This window comes from Dermochelys coriacea, chromosome 20 (genome assembly GCF_009764565.3).
Source record: "Dermochelys coriacea isolate rDerCor1 chromosome 20, rDerCor1.pri.v4, whole genome shotgun sequence".
NCBI classification, from domain to species: Eukaryota; Metazoa; Chordata; order Testudines; family Dermochelyidae; genus Dermochelys; species Dermochelys coriacea.
This window is the reverse complement of record NC_050087.2, coordinates 7,600,287-7,616,782: the sequence shown is the minus strand read 5'-3', so window position 1 is coordinate 7,616,782 and position 16,496 is coordinate 7,600,287. Positions and strand designations below refer to the sequence as shown.

The following is a 16,496-nucleotide window of genomic DNA, read 5'->3' as shown; positions in this document are numbered from 1 at the left end:
TCTCTGTGTGTGTATATAAATCTCCCCACTGTATTTTCCACCGAATGCATCCAATGAAGTGAGCTGTAGCTCACGAAAGCTTATGCTCTAATAAATTTATTAGTCTCTAAGGTGCCACAAGTCCTCCTTTTCTTTTTGCGAATACAGACTAACAGGGCTGCTACTCTGAAAGCTGCTGTAGTAGTGATCAACGTATCCACATGCTTCTGCCCCTCGGAACTACATCTCCCAGCATCCCCCGTGGCTCTCAGGCGCCTTCATGGAGCTGTAGTGCGAGGGTGGAAGGGCTGCAGCTTAGTGTCAAGAGGGCGTGGAAGGCGGAAGGACTACAACTCCCAGCGACCATTGCGAGGGCACATGGGAAGCTGGTCACCAAAGGGGAGATCCCTGAGCTTGGAGGAGGCAGGTAAGGGGCGGGCGGCACTGGGCCTTGGGGCCCGTAGGGTGAGTCAGGATGGAAGAGCTGGATGCTGCCCCAAGGGGGAGGGGGGTGAGGGTGAAGAAAGGGAGGTGGGGGAAAGAGAATGCGCGTCTGCCTCCTCCCCCCTCTGCCATGGGGGGGCTGGGAGGAGGAGTGAAGAAGGGAGAGGAGAGGGGAGCGGAGCTGGGGGGAGTGAAGAAGGGGGAGAGGAGGGGGAGTGAAGAAGGAGGAAGTGGAGGGGGGAGCTGGGGAGGAGGGAGGGGGAATGAAGGAGGAAGCCATGGGGATGCTGGGAGGGAGGGAGCTGGGAGGGGGAGTGAAGATGGGGTAGAGAAGGGAGTGCTGGGATGGGGAACGAAGAAGGGGGAGTTGGGAGGCAGAAGCTGGGAGGGGGAATTAAGGGGAGAGAAGGGAGGGAGTTTGTTCTCTTCCCCCCCTTCAGTGGGGGGGGGGGTGGAGCACCCTCTCTGGCACCCCTGGAGCTGCCCATCCCCGAGTGTGACGCCCTGGCCTAGCTTGCGGCCTGGGCCGGGCTCCTTGATGTGACTCACCCTGCTCCCCTCCCGCAAGTCATCCCTGTCTGCATCATTCCGTTTCTCATGGCGTGAGCCCAGCATGCTCGGCTTTATCATCAGCATAGAAATCTGGGGGCAGCAAATGGGCAGGAGACCAACTTGCAAAGTGACCTGGAGAGATTCAAGCTGCAGATAATGGGCAAATTCAGCCTTGAACCCTGCCCCTGTGGAGAGGGCAGACACACCTCAAAAGGAATGGGGGTTTCATGAGTCCTGACAGCCACACTGCTCCCTCCAGATGAGTTTCTCTTCCTTTTGGCTGCTTGGCCCTGCCCTAGTAGTTTTATATATGTAACCAAGTCTCAATCGCTGCACGGACAGCGTGGGATCAGAACCAGAAAGCTTTTCCAAGAGTCTTGGGGAGAGATCCCTGACTTGGAAGAATTTGAGAACTGCCCTCTTAGCCCCCCGCTCAGCCCAATTCAGTGGTGCCCAGCCAGTGGTACCATCTCTGATTGTTCTGGTGGACACATTGCTAAGTTGACAAGGCCCTGGGCTATTTCCAGGCAGCAAAAAATCAAGATTGTGCAGGGGTTAGAGCGGGGGATTCGGCGCCAGACAACCTGGCTTCCACCGATTGTGTCTCTGGCTGGCTGTGTGACCTTTGGCAAGACGGTTAGGTCCATGTTTTTGAAATTGGCTGCTGATTTTGGATGCCCAGATTGTGACACCTTGGGCCTGCTCTTTGAGAAGAGTGGAGAGCCCACAGCTCCTGTGAATTTCAGCTGAGCCTTTGGCTGCTTAGCCCCTTGTGGTGTAAAATTGGGCACCTGAAATCAAGGGTCTTTGTTTAAAATGTTGGCCATCTGTGAAAGGGAAACAAAAACTGCACCATAGCTGGGCCAATGGTTATAGTTTGACGGATGAGTATTTTCAAAGATAGAAAGTGCCGCATTTGGTTCTCTGTGATGGGACATGATTTACATAGATGAAAATGTTCATGAGTCCCAAATGTTTCCCCAATTTTAGCTCTGCTACAGATGGAGTTTACAAGATCTTTCCATCTCTGCTCCCTTTGTACAACACAATCTGTGCTGGCTGGGATTCATCAGTGCAGTGTCTAGATTGGCCATAGGTGGTGCTCTAGAGCAACTCGGGGTTCTTCCCCTGCAGCGCTTGGGACAGGGAGTAAGAGGTCAGGGTTGGGTATTGAATTTGAATCTCTAGTATGTTGCAGTAGGCACTAGTGGAGAATTAAGGATGGATTTGAACCCAGGGCTGGAAAAGGGATCCAGAGGAGGCCTGCTGCACGTCCAGGCAGCTCCCACTCCTCTCCATCCCAGCAGCGAGAGTGCAGACACACCCCAAACCAGGTTCCCTCTCAGCCTTAGGCCTGCTGATCCAGCTGCCATTACAGGGTCCCCATGACAGGTCCTCAGACATTCCGCACTTTGGTGTCGGCCTTGCTCCAGGATGGGGGGGACACATAATGTAGGCCCTGGAGTCTCTGTGCATGCCCCCGGCCCCTTCCCTGCCCCCATTTTACTGGTGAAGACCTGGCGTAGTGAGCAGAGCATCCCATTCCACCTACATAGGGGGCTGTAGGATGATGCCAAGGACCCCAAGGCAAAATGGGGTGCGATGCCATTAACTTAGGGGTGGTGGTGCCATCTGATGCCTGTTGTGATATTGGAGCTCCCAGTGGTAGGCAACAGTCTCTGGCTTTAGCCAGGATTTCGGTTGGGGGGCAGTTTTTACACTCCTCCCCGCTTGCCCCTATGCCTAGGGAATCTTCTTTTCATCTATGCTCCCCAGTCCCCTGACAGAGGGGAGCTTCATCTTCATAGCCCATTAGCAGGGGGTCAAGGAGCCCTTTATTGCTTCTTGTGCTGATGGGGTTTGCGATGTGGCTTCCTGTCCCCCCAAGGAATTGAACCAGCACCTGTCCCGTCGCTCTCCACTGAGCAGCACTCCCATGGTTGTGTTATTTTGGGCCCTGCCTGGGTTTGAACCGGTGACCTGGAGATGAAAGGTTCAGGGACCCATTCCCAGTGCACTTTGTTGGTTTGAGTGGTGCCCCTGTCAGATGTTTAAGGCTGGCCATCAAGTAATCTGATCTGCTGGTAGCGACCCCTCCGGGCCTGTTTTGCAACCTAGGCCAGGTCATTGCATTGCATTGCAGCCGATGTCAACAGCCCTTAGGCCTTGGACAAACTAGTTTTGCAAAGACTTAGGAGGGCAGAGGCCAGCTGCCTCTGGGGCTGGGGCCTTTGGCAGCTAGGTCAACAGTTCAGATCAGTCCTGTTGAGATGAAGAGCTGTTAGTACTGAATGATGGTGAGTTTGGTAGGTCTCAAATTTATTTGTATTACAGTAGCCTGTAGACCACCCAACTATGTTCCCCATTATGCTGGAAGCTGCACGGATCCATGGTGAGATGTCATTGCCCCAAAGAGCTCCTAGCCTATGGGCACAGAGAGAGGAAGGGACTGGACCTAAGTTGGTGGCATAGCTGAGAATAGAACCCAGGTGTCCTGGATCCCTGGGCAGTGCCCTGCTCTTGGGCCATGCTCCCTCAGCCCAGCTTCACCTAGACAGATGTACAAGGCATAAAACCCACCATGAAACTTGTCATCAGTTGGGTAGTCCCAGCAGAGCAGCCTTGGCTGGATGGGCCATGGAGACTCAGCCCCCATCCCAGCTGAGATGTGGGAGGGGATTCTGCACTTGTTGCCTTGGCCTGGGTGTTTGGGGGAAGCAGATTCCAGGGGTTATTTGCTGACACCCAGTTTTGCACTCTGTAACATGAGCATCCAACCCAGAGTGCTTTGCCGGCTCAACCAGTCGGGGAAGCCGAACCACAGCATGTGATTTGGCTGATCAATCGTAGTCAAACCAGTCCAGCTAGAATATTGAGGGATGGGCTTGCAGGGGACTGGGCGGCACTAAGGAAAATCCAGTTATTTGGAGGAAGCTTTGATTGGCTGGCAGCTGCAGGGAATGAGCTGGAGTTATTCACTGCAACCTATTTGCTCAGCTGCAATCTGAGGATGGGGAAGGGGGGCCTGACCTAGCTGTACCTGGTTTGTGAATATCTGGGCAACTTCATTCTTCCGCTGTGTCTGTTAGGCCCCTAAATTCACTCAGATGGGGAAGTGAGCGTGCAATCTAGTTATGGCTCTGTTATGCAGAGGTCAGACTAGAGGATCACTGGCCCTTCCGGCCTTGGGATCTGTGAAAAAATTCCTGAATCAGAGCTTAAACCCTGACTAACTCTTGTTTGCAGAGTGCTTAGAAATCATCAAGTGGAAGGGGGGATGGAAAACAACCTACTATTGTGGGGGTTTTGTGTCAGTCTCTTCGGAAGCATCACCTGTTGGCCCTGCTTCAGGTAGGATGGAGGACCAGCTGAGATCTCCTGGGACATGGCATCCAGTCCCTGCTGTCTCAGCAACCCCATCAGATAAGCCCCTTCAGAAATTTAGCAAGCTCCCTCTTCACACTAGTTAGGTCCTTTGTCCCCCACTGTCCTAAGGAGACTGGTCCTGAACAGCCCTCCTTTGATGGTTAGTTCTCTGGCCTGTACTATACAGGAGGTCAGATGAGGTGATCACAGGGATCCCTTCTGGCCTGAGAATCTCTGGATCTGGGAACAAAGCCTTCTCATTTCCACCAGTTTGATGAAAGGGGTTGAAAATGTTATTACAATCTAAGCAAAGAAAATCTCGTTCCCCCCCCCCCCGACGGTTCAAGATCAAGTATTGTCTCTCCATCTCTCCATGGCTTGAAATGCACACGAAGCATCAGTTATACAGGATTGTTTGCATTGATCCATTTTTTTACTCTGAAAGTAAACATGCTCATTTTTTATTCAGTTAAGGGGTTGCCACACTGCAAAGGCTGAGAAACGCTGGCCTAGTGGCTGGGGCAGTGGATTAGGGCTCAGCAGACCTGCGTGCTCTAGGGTTGCCAGGAATATGTTTTTTGAAAAGGGACCCTGGAGGCTCCAGTCAGCACAGCTGGCCGAGCCACTAAAAGTCTGGCTGGTCACAGTGGCCAGCTCTGTGCGGCTCCCAGAAGTGGCTGGCATGTCTCTCCAGCTCCTAGGTGGAGGGGCAGCCAGGGGGGCGCCACGTGGTGCTCCTGCCTCAGTCCAGGCACCACCCTGAGCACTGGCTCCACAGCTCCCATTGGCTGGGAACCACGGCCAATGGGAGCTGTGGGGGAGGCCCCTGTGCATGGGGGGGCCCCCGGTCACCTCCGTGCCTAGGAGCTAGAGGGACATGTCACTGCTTCCTGGCAGCTGCCTTAGGTAAGCGCTGCCCAGAGCCCACACCCCGAATGCCCTCCATGCCTGAGACCTCTCTGACACCCAAACTCCCTCCCAGAGCCTGCACCCCCTCCCTCACCTCAACCCCCTGCCCCTTCCCCAGCCCTGAGCCCCTTCCCGCACTCTGAACCCCTCGGCCTCAGCCTGGAACCCAAACCCTTCATCCCTGGCCCCACCCCAGAGCCTGCACCCCCAGCCCAAACCTGTACCCCCTCCCATACCCCAACCCGCTGCCCCAGGCCAGAGCCCCCCTCCCACACTCCAAACCCCTCAGCCCCAACCTGGAGCTCCCTCCTGCACCCCAAGCCTCTCAGTCCCACACCATAGCCCTAGCCGGAGCCCTCAGACCCTCCTGCACCCCTGCTCCAGCCTGGTGAAAATGAGTGAATGAGCGAGAGTGGGGGAGAGCGAGCAATGGAGGGAGGGGGCGGTGGCAGAGCCTCAGAGAAGGGGCAGGGCAAGGATGTTCAGTTTTCTGCAATCAGAAAGTTGGCAACCCTAAGCTTGGCCTGCTGGGTGATTGTGGGCAATTCACTTCCCTTGTCTGTGCCTCAGTTTCTCCTGTTGTCCCTTGTCTGTTTAAACTGAAAGCTCTCTGGTTGGGGACTGTCTTTTTGTTCTCTGTTTGGACAGCTCCTAGCACATTCGTCTGTTGGGCTCCTAGATGCTATTGTAATACACCTAATAAACGTACAGTGCCTAGCACAGTGTGGTCCTGGCCTAGATGCTACCATAATGCACCTAAATATATTGTACAGTACCTAACATAATGGGGTCCTGGCTCATAACTGGGGCTCTGAGATGCTACCGTAATACACCTAATAAATATTGTACAGTGCCTAGAGCACAAGGGTCCTGGCCCATGACTGAGGCTCCCAGGCACTGCTGTAATACACATAATAATAATGGGGTCCTGATCTTTGTTGTGTGCTACCGTAATTGAGTGATAATGCTCCTTGCAAGCACCTGATGGTTGGGCTCTTGGAAGGTTAATTTTCTCCTCCCTCATGTGCAGAAGTGTGAATCTGGGTTTTGTAGGGTGTGTGTGTGTGTGTGTGTTTAATCACAGCACAAAGCGTTTATAGATTATTTACAGTAATGGTTTGTATCTGAGTGAATGCTTTACTAATTACAGTAATAAAAAAGGCTATAAAAAGCACATTCCCCGTGGAGGGATCTATGTGGAGGTCTGTCTTGGTTCACTTGTAACCAGGGCTACAATGAAATCACTCATCTGAGTTACAGCACAGAAAGAATTCTGGTACAAAGTAGGCTGTCTGGGGATGTGGGATTGGGATATGAGGCCTTTCTCCTCTATGGGGCACCAGCTCCAATCTGGCTCCAGAGTGTGCGGACTGGCTGGTTCAGAGGAGATAGGCTCCATATCCCATTACCCCATTTCCTCTAGGGGGCACCAGTTCCAATCTGGCCCCAGGCTGCTGGGGCGGGGGGGTGGGGGAATGGCTCAGGGGAGATCAGAGAATGGAATATGGGGCTCTTTTCCTCGGGGTGGGGAGGGGAAGAGGTTGGACTGGTTGTGATCCAGATGCAGGGTTGGGGGGGATTGGCTAGCTCAAGGGGGTGGGTAATGGGATATGGGGCCTTTCCTGTTGGGAGTACAGGCTCCTATCTGCCTCAGGGTCAAGGGACTGGTTGGTTTAGGAGAGATTGGGGAATGGGATATGGGGCCTTTCACCTGTAGGGGGCCCCAGTTCCAATCCAGGTCATTGGCATCAGATGCTCGAGGGTGCTCAGTCTAGGGCACAGGTTAAAATCTGGCCCAGGTCAGGACCCGGCTGGCTCAAGGGGACGGTGCTGCCTTTCACCTTGAGGCTGTAGGTTTGAATCGAGTTCCTGGCCAGGAGGACTGGGTAGCTTGGGCTGGAGTCTTTGACCCTGAGGGCGCCAGCTCCCATCTGCCTGGGTCAGCGGGGATGACCCATCCACAGCGGCCTCTGTCAGGCGAGCTTGCTCAGTCTTGCACTGACTCGGAGTGGAACCAAGCTGTGCGTGTGCCCAGAGCCACTACAACAGCTGGTCCTCTGTTGGCAACCCCAGCAGTGACCCAGCTCCCCTCTTCACCCTGGCAGCAAGCGCTTGGAGCTGTACATGCCCTGTGGATAAGCAAGGGGTGGGGGAGGGAATCTGTTCCCTCACAAGGGATCTTGAAAATGGTCCCCAAACATCACGTCTCCCCCACCTCTCCTGCCAGGTGGTTTTTACTAGCTAGTGTTTGTTTGGCAGGAGATGGCAGCGTGATGGAGCAGCTGGATGTGCCCCTCAGTGCCACCCCTGTGGATCCGGCCTTCCCCCAGGGGGACGTCCTGGCCACCCAGTTCCTGCAGGCTGAGCTGGAGCAGAACGTGCGTCTCAGGGAGCTCTCCTTCCTCGACCCCGTCTGCTACATTTACAACCCTCTGGAGTACGCCTGGGAGCCCCACGAGGACTACGTGAGGAGATATTGCCGTTCCCCCAAAGAGGTGCTTTTCCTCGGCATGAACCCTGGCCCCTTCGGGATGGCACAGACCGGGGTAAGGCAGCCTGCCCCACAGGGTGCACCTGGGCAAGGGGAAGGTGAGGATTGAGAGCAACGACTGTGGGCAACGTCCCAGCCCCGCTGGGCATTTGCCCCTTGATTTCAGTGGGGCCAGGATCTCACCCTAGGTTGTTATGGGCCCTAGAGCCCCTTAAGGCTTTAGGCAAGACCAATCTCTCCACATTCGAACTGGAATCTTGTGGGCAGGGGGAGAATTGGGACATGTCTTGAGTTGCATGGTGGGTGCATTGGAAGTGCCCGTGAGATGCTCCTGTACCTACTGACCACAGCCAATGTCGGGTGATTGCTGGGGGGGAATGAGACCTTGCACATTTGCACCAATGGGCCAGATTCCCAGTGGGTATCAATTGGCCATAGCTCCATGGAAATCAATGGGGCCAGACCCTCGCGAGTGTCAATCAGCCATAGCTCCATGGAGTCAAATAACGTTAGTATGTGCATTATAGCAGAGCCTAGAAGCCCCAACCAAGATCTGGATGTACGCCCAGTGCTGTATGTACTCATAATGGGAGGCTGTCCCTGCTCCATGGAGCTCACGATCTACACATCTAAAGAGCGGGAGGGGAAACTGAGGCATGGAGGGGGACTTGCCCAAGGTCACATGGCAGAGCTGGGAATAGAACCCAGGTATCCTAGTCCAGTGCCCTACCCTTTGGACTATGACACATTTTGATGATATACCTCTAGCCCTGCACTGGGATAGCCCAGAGCAGCAGCCCAGAAGCTTGCTTTGTTTAGTGGCTGCAGCTGGGAGCCGTGAGCCACTTGATTGATATGATGCAGCTGGTTAATATTAATGGCATTAATTCAGGGAGTAATTAGGCGCCTGCACTGCAGCAGGATCTCCCGCTCGTTAATGCTCATCTGCCCAAAGAGCTGCAGCTCCCTCAAGTGTTGCTTGTGTGGCAGGCTCTAACATCCTGGTTCCCTGTGCCCAGGCGGGACCAGTGTTCCCTGCTGCCTCCCCTAACGTTTGACTGGTCGGGGGCCATGCAGATCCACTCCTGCTTTGATGCCATGCCAGGAAGGGGAGGAAAGCTGCTGAGCAGAGCGGAAAGATGCTGTCAGAGTCCAGGGCTTGCGAAGATATTGCAAAGCGCGAGTGCATGCACACGTGTGTGTGTGTGTTTGTGTGATTCCTGCCCTCTACTGGATGGAACCAGAACTGCTCAGCTGTGTGTCATAGGCTCTGTACTACTAATGGAGAGTCTCCTTTTGCTCAATGAGAAGACGGAGGGTCCTGTGGTTTGGACCTTACCCTTGCACTTGGGGCTTCGACTTGGCTGCAGCCTTCATGTGAGACTTTGGGGGAGTCTCATATCTGCTCAGTGCCTCAGTTTCCCCCATATGTTCCATGGGGATGATAGCCCTGCCTCACAAGGGGGTTTTGGGGTGCTCAGATACAGTGGTAATGGTACTGTGTAAATACTCTGGATAGATTGAGTTTCCTGTCTGGCCGTGATTTGTTACAGTGGTTTAGTCTTGCAGTTTGTTTAGTTTGTGAATGCAGCCACCTCTGGGGTGGGACGCAGCAATTGTTTACACTTCACCCAGCATTGAAATTACTATTGTTAGGATTATTTTATTATTGATGAGTATTGTGGTAGCACCTAGGACAGCAATTTTCAAACTTTTTGAGTGGAGTCCCACCTTTTGAATTAAAATTTTTGGTTGTGACCCCTCCCCCTGGGGGTTTCAGGGTTGGGGAAGGTGCCTGCAATGGTCTCTGGGGGCAGAGCCAGCACTGAGCAATAGGCTGGGTGGCTCGCTGAGGTGAGTCAGAGGTTGGAGGTGTCGCTTCCTCCCTGAGCCCCCCCTGCATGGCCGCTTGTTCCCCTGTACCCCTCAAACATTCCTCCACACCCTCCTAAGGGGGTGCACCCCCCTGTTTGAAAACCTCTGATCTAGGAGCCCCAGTCATGGATCAGCACCCCCGCATTGTGCTTGGCGCTGTACAAACACAGAACAACAAGACAGTCTCTGGTCCAAAGAGCTCCCAATCTAAATGCAGCCACCTCTGGGGTGGGATGCAGCAGCTGTTTAACAGCAGCACTTTAGGAAAGGACGCGAAGAAGGACTCTTTGTCCATATGAAGCTGCAGGGAGGGATTTTAAGGTAACAAGAATAATGGAGTTTGACCAGGAAAACCATGTCACAGGAGAATCATGGGTAATGCCTTAGCCCTGCTGTCACCCAGCGGTCTGTCCAGCTAGCTCCCTCCCAGTCCCAGCTCTAGGGCCTGATCCTGCCTGTACCACACTCAGGATTTCAGTGAGCATTTGAATAGAAGGGTGGCCAGTTTATCCAAGTGACTGGCAGAGGGAGGAGGCAGCACCCTGTGATTACTTCCCCCCCCCACTCACCCATAGTTGAATCCATTTGCAGAGGGCCAGAAAATGGGAGAGGAGCCCATGTCTCGCTCGCTGGACGATGTGAGGGGACGGGACAGCAAAATGGAGACTCCCTCCCCCAAGCCCCTTCTCCCCTCCTGGTGCCTGACAGCTGCTCTATCACTGATCCCCTCTGACAGCCCCTGGTCCTGGGGTCAGAGGTCAAAGGATCAGCTAAACAAATCATTCAATAATGCGCTTTAATTTATATTGGGGGGTCGGGGGGGGTGTCTCCAGCCAAGCTGCATTTGTCCAGCTGCTAATTGGCAGATCTGGCAAGCAGGGGTGAGGGGAGGCATTATCTTGACATTAGACCCGGGGCAATCGATAGACTGGGGGGGGTGTTTTGTGGGGGCTGAGGGCTGCAGAGGGCGAGATAGGCTTCTTCTGAAATACGGTTACAGATCAGGGCAGTGCAGGGCCAGGACTGCGAGGGCTGCTGCAGCAGCAGGACCCAAGCACTGGGGGAGGGTGGGACCCCACGGTATTTTGTATCAATTAAACTTGGTGGTGGGGGGTGTTGGCGAATAATGCAGCGGCCGGCTTCATTTGGCCATGGTGTCCTTGTCCATGGTTCCTTTCTGGGGGCCAGCAGGGTTGGGAGTCTGTGGGTGGGGGCAGCAGATCTGTAGCCAGGGTGAGTACTGGGGGCTGTGGGTTAGGATCCTTCCACCCGCTCGTGATGCCATTGCCCCCATCTATCACTTTCACCCTTGTTCCCAGCTTTACCAATCCCCCTTCTGCCTCCAGAAACCACATCTGGGCATCTTCCCTCGACTCCATCTTCCTCCCTTCCGATCCCCTGCCATGCTAGCCCCTCCCCAGTGTGGCTTCCCCTGTCTGGCTTTTGGGGCAGCCTCCTTTTTACAAGGAGTCTGTGTGCACTTCAGGGGTGAGGAAGCATGGCACAGTGGTTAGGGCACCAGCCTAGGATGCAGGAGATGTGGGGTCAAATTCTTCTTCTGCTACAGACTTCCCTGTGTGAGCTTGGGCAAGTCCCTTAGCCTCAGTTGCCCAGATGCGGATAATAGCCCTGCCAGGGGGCTGTGTGGATAAATACATCTGAAATTTTGAGGTGCTCAGAGGCTGTGGTGATGGAGGTCTGAGATAGATAGCAACTCTCATGCTCCAGGGAGAAGGCTGATGGTAGGAGTCAGGAAGGTTTTGTTTTTCCTACCACGCCAGGCCCAGATCCGCAGCTCCCAGTGTGATGCTCCTACTCAGATCCTCCAAAGAGCTCAGCTCCTGACATGCCGTGTGCTTGAAGATCTGGCACTTGGTGGCTCTGGGTCTTCCCTGGGGGCCGACTCGGGGCTCAGATCCCGTACTGTCCTCCCCAATCTTCTCCTTCCCCTTTCCCCACCCAATGTAGATGTTTCTAGCCTTTGTGCTCCTTCTCTGCTCCCTGTCCAAATAACCTCCATCCCATGGGCTGTGTGTGTGTGTGTCAGGGAGCAGAGCCACCATGCCCCTCGTGGGTGACCAGATGGCAGTGGGCTGAGTGCAGGTCTGGCCTGGTGGCCCATGTGAAATGAACTGAGGGCCGAGGTGGCTGCACCATCTAATGCACCATGCTAGTGGGCGCTGACTAGCCGCCTCCTTGCCCATCTCAGCAGAGGCAAAGTTTGGACTGGGCTTTAACTGCCCTCCGGCCACAGGTGGACAGCAGCCGCAGCCCACGAATGGTGAGTCCGTGTGCGTAGCTTAGTCCGCTGCTATCTGAGCTGTGCACTCCAGCCCGCAGAGCTGGCTGCCTGGCGGCCACTAAATTCTCATTAAGGAGAAAATAACCAGGATCCTCTGCAGAACCCTGCACCAGAGACCAGCGAGTGCCTTATATGGGGAAATTGCAGCCTCTTGTGTCTCCTCTCACACCCCCCATGCCCCGCCGCACTGCTAACATAGCCCAGTCTCTCTTCTCTGCAGCTGGGTCCCCGATGACCCCTGTCCCTCATGGCCTAGTGTGTCACCCCTCAATGCGGGCGGCATGAGGGGGAAGCTCCATGGCTCCAATATGGTAACAGTTCCCCCTGTTTCCCCTCTGATCTCTGCCTGCAAATCTCTCTTCCCTGCACTCATCTCCAGCTAGATGCAGCCTCTACAGGCTCTTTTCTGCCCTGTTGGCCTGGTGCTGATGGGCTGCTCTCTGCAGGGAGCTGGGTGCTCAGTCCCAACGGTCCTAAGGCAGCTTCTCCCCGTCAGGTCCCATCCAGCAGAGAGCTTTTGGGTGAGTGTATGGGGTGGGGGATATGATGGGGGGCGGGGTCTGAGGCTGCTGGCAAGGGGGACCAGCTGGGATGGAGGCTCCTGGCAGTGGATTTTTAGAGATCCAATGGCTACAGATCCGCTGCCCCTCCCCACAACTCCCATCAGCCTGAGCAGCTGCAAATGAACCTGCCAGGATCTGGAGTGTGGCTCCCGGGTCCCGAGATGCCTCCTCCTGGGAACCTGGACTGAATCTGAACCAGGCCGGGTCCCAGTGGTGGAATGCTCTGCATCCCAATGGCACTCCCCAGGGGCCGGCACAGCCCCTCCACGCCCCACTTCATTAGCCTTTCAGCTGCAAAGGGTCCAGGTTGTTTCTGGCGCCAGGTGACATAAGTTTGCTGGCAGCTGCCTGGGAGTCTCAGCTTAGGAGCTCTTGGGGACTGGCACAGAGGGAGGCAGGGGGCTGCAGGTCAGGATTGAGGGGCATTGGCAGAACTGGGGGGAGCCCAAGGCTGGAATAGCATGACGCTGTGGACTGGGATTGAGGGGCACCAGAAAAGTGGGGGGCGGGAGGGAGGAAGCCCAGAGCTGGGGTAGCAGGAGGCTGCAGATTGGGATTGAGGGGCACTGGGAGAAGGGGGGGAAGCCCAGAGCTGGGGTAGCGGGGGGCTGCGGGTCGGGATTTGGGGGCATTGGTAGAGCTGAGTGTGATTCTCACTCTCTCCCCATCTGGCCCATCACTAAGCAGCCTGCATTATTATTTTGGGGGGTGGTCCTGGGGGAGGGTGCCCCTGGTGGGGGGGGGGCTACCAGCAGTTTGAGGTTCAGTGGGGAGAGAGAAATGTAGAGACGGGACCAGCACGCAACTCTCCTAACGTGATGCTTTAGCCACTAGGCCACACTGCCTCCCATGGTGTCTACCTCTTTTGGCTTCCCTGGGGCTCTTGGCTTTAGCCCATCAATGGCTGTGGCTCCAGCTCCATGGCTCCCCCTGATGGAGGAGGTGGGGTCTTGCTGGTCAGGCTCCTCTGACCCTGCTCTTGTTCCCCCACAGGTGCCCTTTGGGGAGGTGCGCCACGTCCGGGAGTGGCTGCAAATCCGCGGGCAGGTGTCTAAGCCAGCCCAGGAGCACCCCAAGAGACCTGTCCTGGGGCTGGAGTGCCCCCAGACGGAGGTGAGCGGTGCCCGCTTCTGGGGTCTCTTCCGCTCGCTGTGCCCTGAGCCTGAGGCCTTCTTCCGCCGCTGCTTCGTCCACAACCACTGCCCGCTACTCTTCATGAGCCAGAGCGGCAAGAACCTGACGCCAGCCGACCTGCCGGCCGCCCAGCGTGAGCGCCTGCTGCAGGTCTGCGACGATGGGCTGGCCCAGGCCGTGCGCATGCTCAGTGTTGCCATGGTGATCGGCGTGGGCCGCTTCGCTGAGCAACGGGCCCGCAAGGCCCTGGCCTCGGCTGGCCTCCAGGTCCGGGTGGAAGGCCTGATGCACCCCTCGCCCCGCAACCCCCTGGCCAACAGGGGCTGGGAGGCCATTGCCAAGACCAGGCTGGAGGAGCTGCGTGTCCTGCCCTTGCTGATGGGCTGAACCTGGGGCAGGGAGGGCACCCCCTGCTGAAGACACTCACTGGGTCTCATTCGTGGATGATGCTCCTGGCCACCTAGGACATACATTTCTATTGCCATAGCTGCTGACTAAGGGATAACAGGAGCCCCGTCCTGAAGGCTGGGGCTTCCTGCACCAACACTACCTCCCCATACCCCCACCTGGAATCTTGTTACCCACATCTACGTCCCCCATAGGCAGCTGCAGAGGGGTGGCCTCGGGTTCTGCTCTCAACTGGTGTCTGATGGAGACAGGGACTGCAGCCTTCAGATCCTCATGAACTGGGGGGTTTGGTTCAGGCCTGTCTTCAGTTCTGCCACCTGTTGTGGCTGGGAGCAGTCCTGGTTGGAAGGGCAAGTCAGATCCTTCCACCCCCGCCTTGTTAGAAACCAGTTTGGTTCCCATGCCGCTCGGCCCCCTTAACACTGAGATGAGCTGGTGTTTGACATCAGGAGGCAGCTTGGAGTTCTGACCAATTTACACCAGCCCAGATCCACCCCCTGGTGTCCTGTTGTGATGGGATCCCTGGGGTACAACCTGGAACTGTGGGTCTGCTGTACCCCCTTAATCATGTTTTGCCAAACCCCTCCAGGGTTTGCACCAGCATTCAGGGACACACTCAGCTAAGTTGCATGTGTGGTCTTCAAGCCTCTCCTGAACTATGCAGAGGGAAACATCAGCACATCTCCCAAACCCCCAGCCTTGCACCCCAGAAATATACTGTCTTACACTGCTCAAGACCTATTCTAGAACTGTGCAAGCTCATTAATTAGTTTGCCCCTTCATCAAAGGATAGGGGACATTCACCAGCCTTTGTAATCTGAGCAGATTCCCCAAGCACTTTAGACAAACTCATTGCTAAGGATAAAATATTAAAATAAAATCTATCTTCCTATAGTTAATAAACTTACGTGATTATCAGTGTTTAGGCACAGAGGTCAAAGTGGGTTACATAAGAAATAAAAATAGACTTGCAGTCTAAATTCTCACTTGAACAGACAAAGAAAGATTTACATCAAACAGCTTTTCTCACCCCCCTGGATGTTGCAGGTAGGTTACAGTTCTTAATACACAGGCTGGATCTCTGTCTCAACCTGGGACCAGTCTCCTCAGTTAAAAGCCTTTGTCTTCCCAGCATTCTTGTTTCTTTCAGTGTAGGTAGGGGAGGAGAGAGGACAAGTGATGATGTCACTGTCCCTTTTTTAATACTTTCTTCCAGGTGCTAGAAAGATCCTTGCTGTGACATGGGGGTTAGGCAGCTCCCATTGCGTTATGTGGCCTCTCTGAGGAGTCTCAGAGAGTGAATTCTTTTTGATGGGCCATCAACACATGTCTGGCTGGTCCTGATGTAAATCTGTCTTGTCAGTTGTTCCTTTGTTGCCACTGAAAGGCCAGCTGTGGGCGTTTCCCACTTACCATGTATCTCAGTTGTGATGTTGCCTCCCATAATGCTTTATGGAAATATGCTTATGAATGTATATGTGGTATAACAGGAATATGTTTTATGCTACATGTGCCATGTAACATATCTCTGCAAAGGTTATGATCTACTGAATATATTCATCCTATTTGTATGCATGTATCACTTTTATATTTGAAGTTATGAATTTTGGCTGTGTACTTGTTTGATTTTAAGTAGCCTTAGTAAGGCATTTGGTCAGCTTCTTAAGAAAGGAATTTGCAAGTTAAGTGCCCAATCAAAAAACACTTAACGGACAATAGAACCTTGGAAGACCGCAATCCACATAAGAAGTCTACCTGGGGATTTCAAAGTAGCATGTGAGCAATGGCTGCCACCTGTAAAGTTCTGAGTCATGCATAGACATGTGACTTGCCCATGTGACTCCAAAACTCCAGCTTGCAGCTGGATTCTGCATAGGAGAGAGGAGCGAGTCTCCATCCACAAGAGAGAGTCTATTTAAGCCCCTGGGAGACCCCTCTATTTTGTCTTCAGCTGGCTCAAGAGAGAGCCTCTCCACCCCAAGGATACCTGAACGAAACTGGAACAAAAGACAGTAACTACAGGGGGTGTGAGTGATTGCTGGACCCAGACTAGAAAGGGACTAGTCTGTAAAAGAAGCTTATTGGAACAGCTCTGAGGGTGAGATTTCATCTGCAATCACTTTCCTACTGTATTAGGCTTAGACTTGCATGTTTTATTCACTTTGTTCTGTCTGTTATTACATGGAACCACTTAAATCCTACTTTTTATATTTAATAAAATCACTTATTAATTTATCCAGAGTATGTATTAATACGGGGGGGGGGGTGCAAACAGCTGTCCATATCTCTCTATAAGTGTTATAGAGGGTGAACAATTTCTGAGTTTACCCTATATAAGCTTTATACAGGGTTAAATGGATTTATTGGGGGTTTGGACCCCATTGGGAGCTGGGCATCTGGGTGTTGGAGACAGGAACACTTCTTAAGCTGTTTTCAGTTAAGCCTGCAGCTTTTGGGGGACATTGTTCAGACC

General features: G+C 54.1%; 1 protein-coding gene across 5 annotated transcripts; it reads left to right on the top strand.

The window, feature by feature from the left end:
• Positions 1-286: 286 nt before the first annotated feature.
• On the top strand, positions 287-16,260 carry SMUG1 (single-strand-selective monofunctional uracil-DNA glycosylase 1). 5 transcript variants are annotated; one of them, XM_043506742.1, is made up of 4 exons: positions 388-406; positions 1,966-2,084; positions 7,510-7,796; positions 13,475-16,250. In XM_043506742.1, the coding sequence occupies exons 3-4, from the start codon at positions 7,524-7,526 to the stop codon at positions 14,000-14,002; spliced, it is 801 nt and encodes a 266-aa protein (XP_043362677.1). In that variant the 5' UTR covers positions 388-406; positions 1,966-2,084; positions 7,510-7,523; the 3' UTR covers positions 14,003-16,250. The 5 variants fall into 5 exon arrangements, with proteins under 5 accessions (XP_038235349.1, XP_038235350.1, XP_043362676.1 ...); XM_038379421.2 differs by lacking the exon at positions 1,966-2,084 and having other exon boundaries at positions 287-406; positions 13,475-16,260; XM_038379422.2 differs by lacking the exon at positions 1,966-2,084 and having other exon boundaries at positions 287-406; positions 7,510-7,745; positions 13,475-16,259.
• The last annotated feature ends 236 nt before the right edge of the window (positions 16,261-16,496 follow it).